Source organism: Etheostoma cragini, chromosome 1 (assembly GCF_013103735.1).
Source record: "Etheostoma cragini isolate CJK2018 chromosome 1, CSU_Ecrag_1.0, whole genome shotgun sequence".
NCBI lineage: Eukaryota > Metazoa > Chordata > Actinopteri > Perciformes > Percidae > Etheostoma > Etheostoma cragini.
In genome coordinates, this window is record NC_048407.1 from 25077835 (window position 1) to 25098100 (window position 20266).

The following is a 20266-nucleotide window of genomic DNA, read 5'->3' on the forward strand; positions in this document are numbered from 1 at the left end:
CACACACACACACACACACACACACACACACACACACACACTAAACCACCTGATGAAAATGTTTTCTGAACCAGGGCCCACCCCACTACCTCGATTGTTTCCAGTGATTGTAATGTCCCGCTGACGCCGCCTGCCTCTCTCCTGCTCTGACATGAACACTTAGTGGATTTTGCTGCTTTCATTGCTAACGTAATCATACCTGCATGTCAATAAAACAGATTTTTCTTTGCATCAAAATGAAGTTTGATGTAAGGCGTGGATGCATGCAGACTAACAGATGATTACTGTGTGGTGTACCTACTGGGTTTCAGGTACCCTGGGAACAGCATGTACTCTGCTTTTTCTCTTTAAGTTCTGCCTATTAATCTTTTCTTTTTTTCCCCTACCTAACTGGACCGGTTGGATAAGATGATCTTTTCCCAGGGTGTTGTTCATCCTCGGCTTTGCCGGCTCCCCCTGGTGTTTTGATGGTGCAGCTGCATCAAAACAAGTAACGCTAATGTCTCGCATGTTTGTCGTCGTTCCTTTCTCTTTCCGCAGCTCCAGCCAGACGCCGTTCTCATCTTGTACAACTTCAGCGGCCAGTGCAGCGGCGAGGCCTTGATCACCTTCAATAGTGAGGAAATCGCCAGGCGGGCCGTAGCCGAGCGCTCCAACCACCCCTTCTACGGCCAGCAGGTCCACTTGTTCTTATGTAACTGACCACTAAGCCGTTCATTTCCCTCCCCCAACTCCCCGAAATGTAACCACCAATTGAAGAGCACCCGCCCCCCAAAAAGCATATTATACAGAAACAGTTTTTCCAGTTGATCTCAGTGCCACTTAAAACAGTTATTGAACCTCTCAGTTTCCCCGTGATCTGCCATTATGAATACACAGCTGGCCGGGACACTCGTGAAGCTGTTTGTTGGAGTTTGGACATCACTGGTGAAGCAGCTGAAGTCAGTTAAGCATCATCTTGGGCTAATGACTTTGTGGATGTCCAGATTGCATTTCTGTGTATTTGCAACTTTTCCAAGAGCTGGTTGTGGAGATAAGACGGTGTGGAGCCTGGACAAATATAAATATAAGCCCCCCCCCCTAGACTGTACAGATGTTTATCCTGAAATGCTTGAGGCTGTACTAACCACTTCTGCACATGATCATTTTTGTATATTTCTAAAATGTCCCTCTTAACCACTACAACACTTTCACTTTACAGCGTTTATTATCCTTTGTGTTGGCTCTATGCGAACACAGATGTGTGTATGTGCATGCACAATGTTTATTAAGTTGATGGCCTCCCAGCAGTGTAGTGGTGCCATTAAAAAGTGAGAGAAAGAAGCCATAAAGACTACTGAAACAAAAGAGGGTATATCTAACTGCAGTTCTCAACTGTAATGGATTTATTTAACCCAACACTGAGTTGCTGTGAATATTCGTTAAAATTACAGCAACCCCACAGATGTGCCTTTCTACCAACTAATCTTTTTCTGTAAAAAGCATTTATGTGTATAAATACAGTATGTCCTCCCATTTAGATTTTTTCCAAGCACTACAGATTGATTTGCTCTAATGTAAGCATTAAATGACGGAGTAGGACAAACTGATTCTATTTTTATTAATCCCATTTCCCTACACATTGTTTTGAGAGTTTGTTATGAAATATGTGAGGTCAGAGGCGTATCTTGAAGCCTTTTCTAATGATCGACCTCAGCTACTAGATCTCCGTTTTGGTTTCCAGACTATTTATCACGATCAGTCTGTAGCTGCTTTAATTCCTGCTTATGACCAGATTATTTTCTAAAAGCTGCATGAGGTTTTCTGTGGCAGACTGGCTGACAGCTGCCACCCCTCTTTTCCATGCCTACATTACCCAGAGCGCAATACTGGCCCAAACACAGCTAGGTCATTCTCTGGTGGCAGAGGAGATATTTGTTTCTTTTGTTGCAAGTTTGTCACTTGTATGAATTTAGATCTGTGTAAGACTGTACACAATAAATGTTGACAATGATCCATGTTTTATTTGGTCTCATTTAAAGAGATGAATTCATAAGCCACCAATAAAATCAATACTAAATGTCCCCTGTTGAGGTCGTTCGGGCATCTGGTAGGGATGCCTCCTGGGCGCCTCCCTAGGGAGGTGTTCCAGGCACATCCAGCTGGGAGGAGGCCTCGGGGAAGACCCAGGACTAGTTGGAGGGATTATATCTCCAACCTGGCCTGGGAATTCCTTGGGGTCCCCCAGTCAGAGTTGGTTAATGTGCCTCGGGGAAGGGAAGTTTGGGGTCCCCTGCTTTAAAAAAAAAAAAAAAATTTGTTCAGTTTCTCTGTTCTGTATGTCTGCATAAAAAAAAATACAAAATTGATCTAAAAGAATAAAATAAAGGGAATAAATACACTACGGATGTGAACAGTATTTTTCCCTACATGCAGTGTCTCATTGAGTTAAATCGTCAGAGCGAGAATCGGCTGAATTACTTGGTGCCCTATTCTATTAAGAGACAACTAATAGAATGAAAACAAAAATACTTTCTGTTCATTTCTGTCTGCAACTATTTCTCTTTAATGCCACTAGAGGGTGCCAAATCAGATATTTTAATACTATACATAGGCTCTGTGATTGTGCGTTTTCTCAGTTTAAATTTCAGAATTAAACCTTTTATTTAAACAAATTAGTACCAAACTACTACTACACATGATGTAGTAATATAAGTACTTACTGTATTCTTACATACTTATACATACTAATATAAGACTTTTTGAAAGTAAAAAGTTAACCGTATATCATGTTTGTTATGTCTGCCTGGAAGTTTAACCTTTGAGTTAATATTTGCTGTGCTGAGTTGGGAAAGAAAAGGCTGCTGTTGTATCAAACACATAGGGAGAAAGTGACGCTAAGCCATAACTGAGTTTTCTGTTTTATTGATATACACTACTTTAGAGCCTACAGTATGATGCAAGGTATTCCCTTTGAATAATTTCAAAAAGCACTGCAGTCTTAAAAATTACAAAAAATTTAACATACAAAATATACAAGAAATGACAATACAAGGTTCGGTAAACATCAGCTAAACCTGTATTTCCCTTATATTTTTACAAAACATATATATGTATATACACGTGAGCGTGTGTGTGTATATGTATATACTGTGTATGTATGTATGTTTATATATATATACCCACACACACACAACACTCATACATGTCCCCAACCTTTAAGGAATGACATCCATTTTAATGTATCAAAAATAGAGTTGTACAGTCTCTGTTGCTTTACCATAACGTGAAATGGGATCATGTTGTTCGGTCTTTGGTTGTGACAGACGAGTACGGCAGCCAGAGTTTACTGTCAATGCTGGTTTTGTTTCATTTTTTTGACGAGTCTTTCAAGCTGCAGAACCAGCTTCATATGCACAGAAAAAGACATTTCCCTCCTCCCACCTCAATGTACATACTGTGTCCCCTTCCCCCCTCCAAAAAACAAGTGAAAGAATAATAATAGTTACAGACTTATGTCTTAAGTCATGAGACAAAAAAAATCAACCCAGAATACAAACACACAGACAAACTGGTTTTCAAACAAGAGTTAAGGCATCCTAATTGTTTACATAGTGACATGATACTCTCACTATCTGAATGTTCACTTCTCTTTTCTGCTATGTAAAGTTCATAGGCAACGTTACAAATAGTTTATAATCTCGTTTTTCATATTCATTGTCATATCTCACATTTGCTGCTGTTATAGTTTGCATAGCCTGAATGCATGTGTGTGCTTCTGTTGTTGAAAATAGGACTCTTAAGAGTTCCTGTCTTCTGTACAGCATATTTGGTACAAACACCAACCAACAATGTATCTCTCTCACACACACACACATATACACACACACACACAACTGAATTTTTTTTAAATGCTCGCAGCACTGTCCTTGAAAAGGCAGAATGGCTAATGGACAACTCCAGAATGCTAGCAGATTCAATAAAGCATCTACAACAAGTCTACATTCTACGTCTCCGTAGAGGCATCAAGGTCTTTTTTTCCTTCTCATCTTAAAAGGCATTAGCAGATTTATAATGCATAGCAGAATCATTTTTGGAAACTGTCACCTGAAAACTGACTTGAAACCGTCATAAGCAACACTCCTCAGCTCTCACATGCAGGAGCATTATTGTCAAGCTTAAGGCAACCCCCCCTCCCCCCAAAAAAGAACCCAATGGGAATCTGTCTGTTCATCTCCACTCCAGAAACCTGCCTGAACACACTCTTTCCTTGAGACTGGTATTGCTGCCGTACAGGCACTGCATATCTGTCAGAATAAGAAATATGAATACATCATCGTAAATAGACCCCATTCTGGAGACAATTAAAGGAGAAGTGTATGATTGTGAAGAGCAAACATTGATTGTGGCAAACAGGGAAAGTGTTCTCTATACTTTGGGCTTTGTTATTTTACCTTGTTCATTAGAGCAGGGAACAACAAATACATGTAATATATAAACATCTTTAAGTATAAAATACTTCCCCATTATATTGTCGTACCATCACAGGTATGGTGGCTGTCAGGAGTTCAAAGGCACACAAGGGCCCCTGGGAGATTCGGGGAGTTATTGCATGGGAAGAAATTTCAGAGGCAGAGAAGTCTGTCTCTGTGGTTTAATAAAAACACTTCTCTGTAACGTGGAAATAAGGGGCATCTTCAAATATCTTTGAATGAAAATGAAAGGGGGAACTCAGTCCTTAAACCCCATCCCTCTTTAGGATTCATGAAATCGTGTTTCCGAAACAATATTATAGTCACACTCAAAGCCAGCTGTGCAAAACAGCAACAAAAAAAGCTTTAGCTACCATTCAGAGCTGCTACGTATTAATAAGGCATTTGTTCAACTTGAAGAAGATAAAGAAATACAGGAGAGGGGAGGTCGTAATTATGAAACAGTGGACAAAAGTAGGAAAAGAGAAGGGGATTCATGTACAGATATCTACACGGCTGAAAGGTTGCTAAAAGTTGTGGAATGTTGCAGGTTGCGGATCCCAGACCAGCGCTAGAGGAACTCGTCCTCCCCGCTGGGTCCCTGCACTCCAGACCTGAATGGTTGTCTCATCTGAAAGGGACAAAAACAAGGAGCGGACAGTGTCGTCATCACTGAGCCAAGAGTGTTCAGCCAGATATTTAAATTATTTTGGAAAGTTCTTCTTATTTTACTCCTTTTTTTTGCTGATAATTGAAGTTCTGATCCTTTAGGGTGGTTAGATTTGAATTTGGCAATCCAATTTTACAGCAAATTAATTTCTCATCTCCAACTTCCGAGTGTGATTAGTTACGTGAGTAACAATCTTCAGAACAGTTTGGAATCCCAGCTCTGGCTCCCCGTGAGAGCACTGTGCACTCCTGAGTTTCTCTGACTCTTATATTTCTCAAGACGTCTTCTTCGTTGATGAAGGCCAATGCTGGTGACGGGGGGAGGACAACACACACAATTGTATTGTCTCTGCTAGAGAGAGCTATTCTAAAAGAGAGCGCTCCATAGTCGTGGACAGCTGATTGATCAGGAAGACCGCGGTGCTTTGAGACGGCAGGCACACACCTAATAAAGAGGGACGGGGGGGGTCGCATCTGATTCTCCAACCATTTTAACCTCGATAACTCAACATGCTCATATTCCGCCGCTCACCGTTCTCTTGACCCTGTGTGAGGTTCTGAGTTCTGTATCTGTATCTCTAAATAAGAAAAATCGTCTTTTAAATGAAATCAGAGGAGACAGATGAGTTTCTTCTTGTCAGGCTGGTGGCGGAGCAGGTCCATGAGGCTTTGACAGAATCTCCAACCGTATTCTGTCTTTGACCACAGTCTCTTATCTCTTCCTGCCCTGTTGTCCCTGACCAGGATAGGGGTCTGGGGTCAAGAACCGGAGGGGGGGGGGGGTCATTTCACAGCCCAAAAGGGCCTAAGTGCTGGCTGGGCTATGACTGGCTGTGCGCTGTTGGAGGACCATGAGTGCTGGGGGACTGGGACATGTCTCGGCCGATGATTTCATTCACTGTGAAGAGAAAAACACACAAAACATACATTAACACCTACTCAAGGTCTCATTTTAATTACATTTTGATGTGATTTTGACTGGAAATTAGTGAAGGGTGTATGCCGCAGAAGCTCCGAAGCTTGTTTTACTGTAACACGACATTGTGTCAAATAAAGAATACCATGAGACTCATGGCGTCCGAAACTCCATAAAGCGCTTCTTTCAGGCAGTGGTGGCCTAAAGGTTAAAGAAGTGAGCATTTGACCGGGAAGATGGAGACCGTCAGGATCAAATGTGAGTGGGGAAAGTGAAAGAGCAGCGCTTGTCCCTCCCTCATTATCACCAGGCCCTTAACCCCAACCGCTTCAGCGGCCAGCAGCTCAGACTGTGGTTGTGCTTGGAAGCTTCCAGGTATGAATGTGTAACTGTGTGAATGTGATCAGGGCGTCATTGTAAACGAGAATTTGGGTGATGTGCACAACAAAAAAGGATCACGGGAACAACAAGATTGAAACCATGAACTCCGTGAGGCGTTGTCTTAAAGGCTGCTTTATGTTTTGAAAACCACCAGATGTGCATGTTGAGTTGGAAGCCTCGAAGCTTCACCCGCCCCATCGCCAGTGGAAAAGAAGTTCAGTAGAAGTACAGATTTCTGGCCAGCAGAAGGCAGTGTTGTTCCACGCTGAGCTCCTCACAAGTCTGGCAGTTCAAACTCAACCAGCCATGAGCTCAAAGCGGTAAAAAATAAAAACCCAAACAAACTGACGGACCCAAAGGTCACAAAACTCACAGCTCGTACGTGAGCTGTGATCACTACTCACCTCACGAATGAGAGAAACTATCCCATTCACTGAAAGCGCCAGTTCTGACCTGTGAGTCAAATGTCACCAGTTCCACAGAGCACGTAAACACAATGCTGTCGGGATGTCCGCTACTTCATCAGAGCTTTAATGGCGGTTCAGTACATTTCCTCAAGACTGCTCATGGGGTTTGTAAGCATGGCAAAAAAGGGCGCGTGTGAAACCAATCCATTGTTAAAATCATGATGTGGGGGCTGAGGTGGAACCTCAGGCACAGCATGGGTAATCACTCCGCCGAATCTGTATAAATAGATAAAAATAAATAACAGATTACTCTCTCTCTCTGCATGGCTGTTCTTCAGCCAGCGCGCGGGATTGCTTTACATCTGCTTCCTCCATTCAGCATCCACCTGGGGACCCAAAGACACACAGCGGGGAGCTGGTAAAAAGTGCAGCCGTGAAGTAAATCAACTTCCAATACTTTGACACGGCGGTGAAAACATACAGGCCGTGAAAACACTGTTTGGTAAAATTCATGGAAAATGTGATGTGAACGGGGTGAGCGCTGTAACAATTCCAAATGTTGTTATAACAACATAATAACTGCGGTTAACGATACCATTGTCTCTGCCAGAGAAATTTAAAAATAGTTACGTATTTATTACTTTTTCAGACAAATTAAAGTTTTAAATGAATTCCAAATCTTTTGGTTGTATAATCACTGTCATGTGACCCAGATAATGTAATAACACAAGTACGCAAACACTGTACCCCACCTTTTGTTTTATGTTGTTCCTGTGAAAGTGTAAAGAGTCAAGCGCTAACACCTAGCATAGCTTTAGCTGTCCAAACAGTCTGACCAATTACTTATACAATTACAATTTGGCATTTCTACCCAAAATCCACAATGATTATCAACACAGCACCTTAGCTAAAGGGTGAGACTGAACAAAGAAACAACTATTATGTGAAATAATTGACAAGTAGACAATTATGGAATAATTGTTACACAGTGTTTTCACTGTAACATAGTGTGTGTGTTTGGTTTTTGTCCTGTGATTTTCTTCATGTCACTGGAGGTGACGTTGCCGGGTCAGAGACCGGTTTGGCAAACTAGTTTGGTAGGGTGCAGCAGAGACCTCTGGCCCTGTCTGACACTGGGAGAGCTACGCGTCGTAGACCTGTCTGCATATGACAGCTCCTCTCTCCTCCACCTACCTCTGTCTACTTACTGTACTGTAAAATATCACATCCCTCCGGCCATAACACAACACATGTTTTACTGTAACTCTATAACAAATTAATAAATAAAATGAAAGAGAGACAGGGAATGACTCAGGCAATGATGAGAAAATGAACCCAGCCAAGTGTGTTTCATGAGAAAAAAGAAACCGCATTTAAATGTGATGACACACGGCGACACGAACGCTGTGAAATAAAACCAAATCTGTTCACAACTTTCATCAGTTCAGTCATATATAATACCCCTTCATATTTGTTTCACAATTGTATCATCTTCTCCTCAAACTATAGTGCGCTCCAAGTCAATTTTTCTTATTATATATATTTATATATAGACATACACACACATATATATTATTCTATATAGTGCATTATTAACGGCACATATTTCCATTAAACACCTCGTTTCTTGTAGTCTTTGACGCGGGACCAACCCTTTTTAACTTAGTGCCCTGGTGCACATTCTGTTGTTTTATTTGTGTTTTCTGCTGCTTGCCTTTGTGCCTGGCCACCATCACTCACATCATCCTGTTAGCGTGGGAGGCTCTTCCTTTCCCATGTCAACCATATTCACACACACACACACACACATAGCCCCACCACGCATTTATGAGACTACACTGTGACTACAAAAGCAAACATTTATTTTTGTATATATAACACTAAGGTACAATATACATCAAGTTAGCCAGTTTATTAATTTTGTCAATTCCATTGGTGAAATAAAAACTGTGACGGAGGACTGCAGATCTCCTTTAAAGGCCATTGCTTTTCAAAAGACGCGCGTTGCAAAAAACCAACAGAGCATCTTCCTGCTGTTAAAGGCCCGTCAGAGCAGCTGTATCCATACTAGTAGCTGGTACAGTAACTGGCCTTCTTTAGTTTATTTATTTAATTGATTTAGTGAATTGTAGCTAAGACAGGGTTTAGATTTCACTCGTATCTTCAATATTTTACTTCTTTTAACACAGAAAAAATGTATAGAACACCCTAAGCGTGTCTACACTTAGCTTCTGAAACCGATCAGGATCTGTATAAGGCTCTAATTTAAGCACTTATAAATAAAACGTTTGCAGGCCTTTCGCACACAGCTGACATGTTGTGTGGTAAGCTCTGCAGCTCTGTTGATTCATGGGAGTGAATCTGCTCCACCAACACCACCACAGGAATATGTGCAACATGGTGCGAAGTGTGGCAGGCCGACACATCAAGTGGGCGTCTGCAGAAATCATATCACTTTCCGCTGTACTGTTTAGATTGTTGCAGAGGCAAACATGAACCTATCGACTGATAAATAAGAGAGAGAGAGAGAGAGAGAGAGAGAGAGAGAGAGAGAGAGAGATAGAGAGAGAAGGAGAGAGAGAGAGAGAGAAGGAGAGAGAGAGAGAAAGAGAGAGAGTGAGAGAGAGACTGGGGGCAGTAGGCATCAAAGAATCTAAAATACCCATGACTGTCATGGGCAACATTACACTAATTTATCTCAATATGATTCACTGTTCTATCATTTAAAAAAGTAGCAGAAGAGATTTTCCCACACAATCTGGCAGAAAATGTTTTGTTAGGCTTCACTCTCGATATTACAGCTCAATGTAAATTTGGACGACTTGATTATGGGGCCGTTTGAAGAAAGACTAAAGTCATTCTGAAAGTCAATTTCCATCTTTCACAAAACAGACGGACAGATTGCTTGATTTCCTTCTGAAAAAAGATCAAGATCAAAGTCAAAATAAAAATGATCTGAAGTAATTTAAAAAAGTTTAATCAATTGACACAATAGCATAAGCTTAAAGTATTTTCCATAAAACAAGGTTCATTTTTTAAATCAGTGAGCAATAATGTATGCTTCAGATGCAATCATTACATTAAAGCTGGGGCTCCATACATCAATAATCCAGAAGTGAAAGAAAGGTTTGAGTCGAGCCTGGCCTGTGAAGAGTTTCACATGCTGATAGTGTTTTCTCAGATTTACTGGTATTGTTCATGACAGTGCAACAGAAAGCCGATGATTCAGCACTGCCTGCCATAGTAAAGGCGGATCTGAATGGCTCAGCCTGGAGGGAGATCCTCTGCGGATGACTGGGAGGGGGGGCTCCCTAGTCAATATATACATCTGCAGTCATCCGAGTACTATTTCTACAACTCAGGGCCTGAAATTAACACCCGACCGGTGGGTGAATTTTGCAATTGGCGGGTAATACTGTCAATCTACCTGCCACATTGGCAGGTAGCCAATGAGAATTGAGTGACCCGTAACTATCGGTAAGCAGGGAACGCAGTTGCTTGCGGGACCAATCAGGGGCCGGCATCGCTGGAAGACATTGATTGACAGCCGGGGCCCCCTATCGTATTGTCATTACTGGCGACAATCCCATCAGTCCCACGTGCAGCCACTGACCGAGCGGTAGTGAGAATGGGTCAAATTAATTTCTGTGTTTCTGATATGAAGAAGAGACGTATGTGACTCGAACTTCTCACCAACTAAACGTACAGCGAAAGACGCTGCAAACGATCACAGCCACATATCTGCCAAGACGTGTACATTTTAATATCAAGTTGTTATTTTTAAATCCGCCTGCCAGTGGCAAAAAAGTTAACTTCAGGTCCTGCTGCTGCTGCTACTACTACTACTACTACTACTACTACTACTCTCGGGTACGCTTATATCAGATGGATCCTTCCGCTGTGTGCTCATGGCTTTCAATGCTACATTTGGCTGAGATGGGAATTCAAAAAACAAATAAAGTCCACTCCTGTTTATCATCTATGCAGCCATTTATCAACCCTGCTTCTTCTACTGTGCTTTACGTGTTTTTATTTGAATATTTTATCTTAAATGTCCTAAATCATCTTTAGGACCAGGCTTTTTTGAGTTTCAAATGAAACACAAGGGATATAAGGACAGGATTAAATCTCCATAAAGAACGGTCATTTTTTGAATAAAGCTCTATTGCGCAGTTTCTCAGAAGAGTTAAATATCTCCACCTGAGTTTCTGCATGCAAAAGTCGCTGGACGCCTCAATCTTCTGAACACAGTCATACTGAGAAGTACAGAGAGAGCTGTGTGGAGCTGATAGTCGGAATTAGCTTTGTAGCGACGTTCATTAATATTAAAACGTTACACGCTAAAGCCTTAAGCATAATTGTTCAAAAGCCACCGGTTTTTGGATTAACGTCACACAAAATGTGTCTGAGCAAGATAAAACCAAAATAGTAAAACATGGTCAAAGTATTTGCGGCTTTAAAAAAAGAAGCCATTCCTATTGTCAACTCTACATTTGCTGAATGAATTGTTGTTTAACATCTAGCAGGAGACCACTGAGATTGGGTAATCTCACGTCTCTGTTTCTGAAGTGCATGTCAAAGGTGGTATATTGAAAAGATTTCCATAATGCAAAGCAGAAGTAAAAAAAAAGCAGAGGGACATTCAGTACAATAAACATGTCTACTGTCAAAATGGAAAATAAGTAATTATCAAGACCTTCTATGACACATTGAAAAAAGTTCCCTGACCCTGGCTTAAAAAACATTACTCTGGCAGAGCAGCTAAGCAAATAACTCGAAGATTGACTGATTCTTGAGTCCAGCTAATGAAGACAACATGCTACAATGGAAAACGTTTGTGTAAAAGGGAACAGGCAGAGGCAAGACTTGGTTTGCCTGCGAGAGGGAATATCCGAGCACAGTTTCCACTTGCAGGGCCCTGTAATGACATGCACACGTCTTCACAGAGCCTCAGTTAGGAGAGAAAACGCAAATTGAAAATCCAATGAGCGATCACACACGCATTGGAAATAGATGGTCAGTTTGATGAAATCTGGCAGGTCGACTCACTAAAGATTTCTCTGGTTCACTAGTGTCTCTGCCGCTGCTCTGTGATTGTTTTTCATTCTAGTTTCTTCTTTCAGAGTAACCTAGTAAGTGAGTGGGTGAGGGACCATAGCACATCAGAGAAGCTCTTTATAAAAGTCAGTTTCTCAAAGTCACTCATTTCTGTGAATCATAGCTGGATTTCCCATTTAATCTGACGTGAAGTGATTCACAAGACTCCTGCCATTGATCCGGGACACAAAATAGTGGCTCCACTCAGCAGATGACCACATAACAGAGCTTAAGGAAGGAAACCGCTGGGGCCCAAATGGCCGCCAGGGTAGATCGGCAAAGCTCATTACAATGGTTAACAGTACTTACTGTATCAGCAGAGAGGCTTTGTCAAACCCCAAAGCTTTCCCTGCCTTTTAACAAATGGTGGTCAGCAGCTGCTAACCCATATAAGATAATAGATATGTTTTTTCACTTGAACTAAAAATCTAAAACATTTACGTTTTTTTTTTTTTCATTTGATTGATTTTGGTTTGGTCTGTGACATGTCAGAAAACTGATAAAAAGGTTTGTTCAAATTTCCTAAAGTTCAAGTTGATGTATTTAAATCGCTTGTTTTGTGAGTCCTAACTTCAAAGATATTCAAATTATTAGCACAAAAGACAAAGCAAAAAAAATTAACATTTGAGAAGCTGAAATTACAGAATGTTTCAATTTATCAATTGTTAGAAAAATGTAAGAGTGTAGTTTAAAAACACACATCACAAGTCTTTTGAAGGACTAGAATTTCAATGCAGTTAGTGTTCTTAAATTCCTACATTCTAACAAGCACACACATACACACACACACATACACACACACATAAACCATCTCCAACACAAGCGCTTCAGGGTTGTAGTTTACATCAACGTAAGTGTACGTAGCTGCTCACACACACACGCACACACACAAACACACACACACACACACAAACAAAAACACATGTCAGCACCTGTACATTTACTTGGGGGAGTAAAATCGACTTCACTGCTCTGTCAAGTCCTCACTTGTGCGCAATGAGAAATGTGGTGACTACCATTCATTTTCCCGTCAAACACCGGCGCTCGATGCTTGGCTGACAAGCCCAAATCAACACCGACACACAGAAAGAGCAGCCAACTAACCAACAAACTAAATCTTTGCAAAATCCCCATTGAAGAAAGCACTGTTAACTTTCATAATAACTTGGTATATTCAGAATCATGAATCATGAACCGCTCCTTCCTGTCTAAAGAAAAAAGGCAGCACTGGCAGCGTCCTCGCACCAGGCTCCAGCCGCTGCCAAGACCTCTGCATTACACTCTGTAAGACCTTAATTGTGTGGAAAGATGACACAGAGAGTCTGTTTCCACTTGTTTCAGGGGAAAAGACCGGCAAATGTTTGCCATTGTTTTTAACAAGCAGCAGCAGCATTTGATGGAAACGTATTTTCCTTCCACTGTTTTTTTTTTTTTTTAATGCCATCGAATCAAGAGCTCTGTGTTATTTCTCTGTTATGGTTGGTTAGTGGCAGCATGAAGCCTTTGACTAAAATGGTCCCATTCTCTCTTCACACACACACACACACACACACACACACACACACAAACAAACAAACACACACAAACAAACAAAAATTATGATTTTTATCTGGTTGTTTCATACAAATAATCATAGTTAAATTACCTACAGATATGTTTACATTTATTCCTGGTAGTACACACACATAAGTATATCGGAAGTTACAGTAATGTAGGTTCATTGCAAGAGAAGAAATCTAATTTGTTGATAAAAATCTTGTAAAACTTCTTACTAACTTCTTTAGTTTGTAACATTTCCAGTAAATTACGTAAATTAATACAGACAAAATAAAAAATTAAAATATACATGTATGTATATGTATGTATGACTTTCATTCTTCTTTTTTTTTACCTCAAAACTTAAAAATTTAAAAAGGAAAGAAAATAACTCTTTTCTTAAAGGAAATATTTATTAGTGTAAAGTCACTTAAATTGTACAAAATGTAAAGATGAAAAATTGGTGTTTGTTCTAGTGTTTTTACTCTCAGTGTGTTCAGTGTGTGTTATCTAGATGAGGATTGTTCATAGTGTTGTTGTTAGTAGTAGTGTAGTGTTAGTAGTAGTGTTGTTGTGCTGCTGATGTGAACGGATTAGCTCAGGTGCCTGTTGGTAATGCAGGCCGTGGTTAGAGTTTTGGGGCTCCAGTTGAGACCAATGTCGTTTAGCAACCGAAAAAAAACTGGCTTAGGAAAATATAGTTCTTGGGAAATATAGTTCTTGGGATGCAATACCTATAGTGATGTGATGAATTAAGAATTGTCAACCATTTGATGCTTTTACTGTAAATTACATTGCTTTATATTGTTGTTGATCTTTGTAATGGCAGCTATGACAAGGCTAAAATGTGAATTAAGACCATTTACAAAGGTAGCCAAAAAAAAAAGTTTTTTTCAAGTTTAATTTCATGTATAATTAAATTTGGGATACAACTGGAGTTGTATTTCTTGCCACCTGTCAAAGGTAAATCCAATATACTTTCTATTTGGTCTGGACTGCTAGATGTTGGCCTCTTTCCCGCTGACTTGTTTTATTCATTTACAGCTCTCTGCCATTTCGCTACATTCAGGGAGCCTAGTCAGATTACGGGCAGAGAGTCAGCTGCCCATGAGCTGAAGGAGACTTAAAACTGAAAAGATGTTGCTGTTGATTCTCAGTGGGATTGGCAGTGCTGACCAGCCTTTGACTTTACACACAGCTTCTTGTTTTGCTGTTAAAGCAATAGTCAGACATATGAATCTTGCCAAGAGTCACATTTGGACAATTTGGACAATATCTGTCCGATAAATACGAGGATGCTGTCATTAACAGGTTAGCTTAGTTAGCATAAAGATTGAACAACATCTTGCATGGCTCTCTCCAAAGGTAACAAAATCCACATACCAGCACCTCTAAAGCTAACGGACTAAAACAAGTTGTGATTTCACGGGCCGGACTATGTTTTGGCCAGGAGCAATTGCCAGGCAACCAGCAGAGACTTCATAAAATGACAGTAGTCCAGCACAAACCTCTCGTAGAACCACAATATGTTGTTTTTACACTGGGTAGGTGGACTTTGTTGCCTTTAGACAATACAAGCAGATCCCAACAAGCTGTTCCCCGTGTTTAGTCTTAATGTTAAACTAAGCTGTAGAGATTTAGATCTTCTCATTTAACTCTGAGCAATGAGGTAGACAATTAACTTTCCAAAATGTGGAATTATTGTTTGAATATAAAAAAATGTGCATGTATGCAAGCCTCTGAGTAACAATGCTGTAGCCTGTAAAATCAAAAGTTTGCCTGAGAAATTAAAATGTCCACAACAAGTTTCTGTCTATTTATACACAGTTCATGGTCTTGTAAAAATAGAAAAACAGAACAGTAAAAAAATTATATTAAAAAGCTGTGTTCACTGCACGGACATTGCCTTGTTTATTAAATTACATCTACAGGATAACGAGTTTCCCTCTGTGTGTGTATCTGTGTGTGTGCATTTGTGGTGTTACTGTTGTGTCTCTCTTAAGGAGTCTATTATTACCTTCAATGCAGTGCTCTCAGTTTGAGGCAGCTGTACATTTTAGGTAGGGCAGGGCCAACAAAAGACCAGCTTTTGTTGTAAACACGCTTCACACACTACAACACCCCAGTAACTGTTTACACTCACACACACACACACACACACACACACACACACACACACACACACACACACACACACACACACACACACACACACACACGTGTTATCCTTTCCCATTCAAGTGAAAGAACCTTTATTCATTTTGTTAAGGTATATGTGCTAAACAGCCATCATGAAAAACTTTGATAATATTTCATGATGGCACACCCAACCTTACTCTGTTGTTTTGCTTTAAATCAAAGCAGTAGAAATACACAAAGCTGCACATTTGAGTGACATTTGGTTATATCCCATGCTGCTTTGATCCTTCTTTGCTTTTCCAGTTCAATGCAACGAAACATCTTCTCTTCATTTTTTTCCCCGCAAGATCTAACAAAAAATAAAGCCTTGCTGTCCATCTGCTGTGATTCCAAAAAGACTCCTTTATGTTTAATATACGCAAATTCTTGAGCATCTTTGGATTAAGTCCAATTTTACTGTAACAAAACTTAATTTAGTTGATATGGACACATTGAAATATACATGTACTGTTTTAAAAACATTTTATAATTATTATTAATTATCCAGTATACACTTTACTTTAATCTTAGATGCCAAATACATTTCAGATTGAATGTCTCGGCTGAGTGACCCTGCAGTGGGGCTCGAGCCTGACCTTGTCTGTCCATCTGTCTGTCAGTCTGTTTTCTCACATCTTGTGTATCCTGCTTAGCACACACACATTCAGTACACCCACACCTCCACAACATCAAACACAACACCCCATTTAACACACACACACACACACACACATCTCAAGCATGCTCTGGTGTGCGTCACAAGGGCCATCTGCTTGCTAACCAGAGCAGTTTTCTACACGTTCACATTTTGTATTCCCTCTCTCCCCCTGTGATTCTACTGTAGTAGTTCACATACGGTATGATTGTATGATGCAAATATAATGATTCAAGCTCAGCTTTCTACAGGTCAGGCTTTGTAGCCACTCTTTTTTCGAAACACATCAAACGTTTTACTAAAAGATTTACTTTATTAGTACAAATTAAAAGTGTAGGACAGCAGAATAAAAACCAGAACATGCAGAGGTGGAGCCACCTCATTCTGAAATGTTTCAGTTAAAGGGTGACGTGTTGATGACGGTTACACTTTGTCTTAGCTGTATATCAGAGGGCTGGTTTCCCCGGTTCTAACCACATTAATTATGCAGCCAGTCAAAGTGATTATATGTAACATAAAATGTATTTGGTGCAGAATTGCTCTGGATTATATTTGAGTATAGGAACACATTTAACAATGGTAAACAGCCATCATGTAAGGTCTTTCCATTTGTGCCCATCCCGATCTGTCTGTCAAATTGGGGTGAATACGGTCTACTTAAAAGAGGGTGACCTCCTAAAACTCAGCGCTGGATATAAGCTTCACGTTCAAAACATGGCCTACAGAGCTGGGCTGGCACAGAAAGCTATTTTTAGTAACAGGCTCAAAGGGAGAGCTTACATTCCCGGCTGAACCATGTCACTCACAAACTTTTCTCACACTTTTTTTTCTAAGAGTGTGAATGCAGCCAGCTACTTTCAGAGTTGCTGTGTGTCCTTCTCTGCATATGTGATGGGGAGAGACAGACTAAATCTGAGTTACAGTTTTATGTGAAACTTTTTTGGAGTATTTCTGTGCATTTATGAGTGCACATCTGAGCCTGTAAGAGGGAAAAAGACAGATAAGACAGTGAAACAGGATCTTTTTTCACAAAGGTTAACTGTGTGTTAGCGTGTGTGTGTGTGTGTGTGTGTGTGTGTGCATAAGCACTGATGAACCTCAGTGGTTGTTGTCCTTTCACACACTACTTATTGACAATGGCCCTGTGTTAATTAGGCTGACCCTTGCTAGTGCACAATATCACACCTCCCTGACAAAGCCTCACCAGGCTATTTATTAACCCTAACCCTTTGGGACCCTCATTTGAATATGGCACTGGGGTTAACCAAACCTAGCGATTCTCTAAACGGCAGATAAGGAGGTAGATGATTTGAAATAGTTTGGACATACAGATTATAAGCAGTAAGTAGAGTTAATGGAAAAGAGACAAAAGCTGCTAAATGCATGCACTGACTTCACGGTCAATTGTTCAGTCAACAAGTTCTCCTAAACACGCTAATTTAGAGCTCTTAATGCACATACACATACGCTCACATACACACAAGCGCACACAGGATGTAATTACTGCATCAGCACAAAACTGTAGTCTCTGTTGTTCCAGCTACAGTCTTTGCAGGTATAGTAGCACAAAATGATGCAATCCTCTCGCCATCCCTAGTTCCAAGAAGCCAAAACATCGAAAGTGTAATTAATCTCCAAACGGCTGCCAGACATACAGTAGCTTAGTGGTTTCATATGATTCTATAGTTATCAGTCCTATTGTCTCTATGTTACCCAATACTCAGTCGCAGGACCCCTCAGTAATGAACCTGTGCACACAACTGTGCGTTGCAACAACAGATGAAACACTATCACCATAATCAGGCATTAAGGTTTCAGCTGGTACTCTGTATTGTTTTACATCATCGGATATAAATGCATCTTGCGCGTGACATATTGTAGGGTAAATATAATCCCTCAGCAGCCCCTTGTTGTAGACTGTGAATTAGATTGTTCACATATTGGTGTGTTGTGTAAAAGGACAGAGCAAGGGAGGAAATGTGATAATGAGAGCAGAAAAACCATACTGACAGTAAACTGGAGAACGAGACTCATAGCACTAACAAAAGAGACATGTAGTTAGGCACCCTCATGGAACTGACCCTTAGAAGAAAAACACCAAAATGATTTTGTAGACACAGAGATTAACATGATGAATAAATATCTTACCATCGTCCAGCGTGATGTCCTGTAGGCCGATGGAGCGGAAGGTGGGCTCCCTCTCCTCTGGCTCTTCTTTGATGTTCAGCCTCTCTCCGTCTGAGGGGAAGGGTCCCTGTGGGCTTAGAGGGTGACCCAGAGGCCCTGCAGCCACCGGGGACAGGCTGGCCATGACCGGACTTGTAGCCTGGGGGGAAAGCTGTCCTGAATTCTGCTGTTGCATAGGCCCCAGAGGACTGCCACCAGGAGTGGGGGAGGATGAGGTGGGCGACTGGTAGGGCAGCGAGTGGAGTTGAGGGGAGGAAGGCCCAGAGTGGGGAGAGGGGATCATCCTTGGAGCAGGGGCGCTGGGCGGTGTAGGACAAGAGGCTGACCTTTGACCTACCGGATGGTAGCTCATAGCCCTCTGCAGTTGGGAGGAGTGCTGCCCCACAAGGGGGTGGCCCCCCGGAGAGGGCACCTGGGTTGGATTTGGGGAGCAGTGATAGCCTCCGATTGTGTGCAGGTGTGGGGATGAAGGGGAGAGCAGGGGTTGCTGGCTCCCGGGAGACCCAGCAATGGGGTTGGACGTTGAAGAGGAGGGCGCTGATGGTGAGGAGCAAGGGGAAGAAGGGTACACCATTCCCATGCTCATTGGGTGTGACGCAGCACTGGGGCTTTGCTGAAAAGGCATCCTGTCGTAGCCCTGAGGAGGAAGGCTGGACTGACTGTTAAAGGAAAGGCTATGACTATGACTGTGGCTGTGCTGCATAGGCTGGTAGGAGGGCCGGGGTGGAGCAGGAAGAGGAGAAGGGGCAGAGCCCTGGTGGAACGTCATGTGGCAGTCAGCAGGGGGATGGTGCAAGCTGCGACCGTGGAGGTGAGGCAGGTGTTGGAAAGACGGGGAGCCGAGGGAGGGGCAGGGGGCCTGCAGGGGTAGAAGGCCAGGTCCGGAGCCGGTGGCCAGGCCGTGAGGGGAGCTGGACAGAAGGTTGTCCGATGGGTGGCACTGCTCAGGAGAAGGCAGCTGGGTGCGCACCAGACTGGCTGCATGTGCCAGGGGCATGGCCATAGGGGGTACTGCAGAAAGGTCCAGCTCTTCTCTATGCTCCTGTTTCACCATGACTAAAAGGAGAGAGGTATATACAGAGAGAGGGAGGAAGAGAGATGTGAAGAAAGAGGAAAGACAGACAGGATGAAAGAAAACCACATTGTCAGTAATGTTTGTCAATCAAATTCAGCATGAAAAAAAACATAATCAATACATTTGCTAAGTTACTGTACTGCAACATTGACAGCTTTTTTTGCTTCAGGTACAAAGCTAAAAAAAGCAGTGGAATTGCAAGTTTTTCCTTCTTCTCAAAACCCACTCATTTTTGCAATCCATGGATTTGAAGTTGAAATATGTTTAAATAAAACCTGCAGAAGAGGGCCACAAGAATCTCAAAGCAGTGAACATAGATTTTGAAATAAATGGATTGTAAAGTGGGTCTCCTTCTAGATGAAAAAAGCCTCCCAAAAAATGAGTGACAATGTGATGGGAAATTGGGCCATTCCCTTTTACTGTGACAACTCACAGCACTGCTATGCCAATCAGTAACCTATTTCCCAATCTGGTGCCTTGTGACAGTGAGTTTTATTTTTATCCAGCTCTGAATTAGAGGGAGAGCATATGTTGTCAGACTGGGTGCCATCGTGTGAAATGTTGTGTGGGAAGAGGAGCTGAATGCCCCACAGCTCAGATCAGACCAACAGCAAATGAGTTCACTGTTCGTTGCCCTCTACTCACCCCATCAAGCCTCTGGGATTGACAGGGAATTATTATTTATTTTTGCTAAAAGCAGAACCAGAGGGATAT

The 20266-nt window shown here is 41.6% G+C and overlaps 2 protein-coding genes across 5 annotated transcripts in view; one reads left to right on the plus strand and one right to left on the minus strand.

The window, feature by feature from the left end:
• Window positions 1-1993, plus strand: part of esrp2 (epithelial splicing regulatory protein 2) — a 23407-nt gene extending 21414 nt beyond the window's left edge. For all 4 annotated transcript variants that reach the window (XM_034869772.1, XM_034869789.1, XM_034869767.1 and 1 more), the window contains one exon: window positions 541-1993. In XM_034869772.1, the coding sequence (XP_034725663.1) occupies window positions 541-702 (162 nt within the window). In that variant the 3' untranslated portion in view covers window positions 703-1993. The remainder of the gene's footprint in view (window positions 1-540) is intronic.
• An 895-nt stretch (window positions 1994-2888) lies between these two features.
• Window positions 2889-20266, minus strand: part of nfatc3a (nuclear factor of activated T cells 3a) — a 63227-nt gene continuing 45849 nt past the window's right edge. The window contains exons 8-9 of the mRNA XM_034877835.1: window positions 18439-19533; window positions 2889-6018 (exon numbers count right to left, since the gene is read on the minus strand). Coding sequence (XP_034733726.1) covers window positions 5942-6018; window positions 18439-19533 — 1172 coding nt within the window. The 3' untranslated portion in view covers window positions 2889-5941. The remainder of the gene's footprint in view (window positions 6019-18438; window positions 19534-20266) is intronic.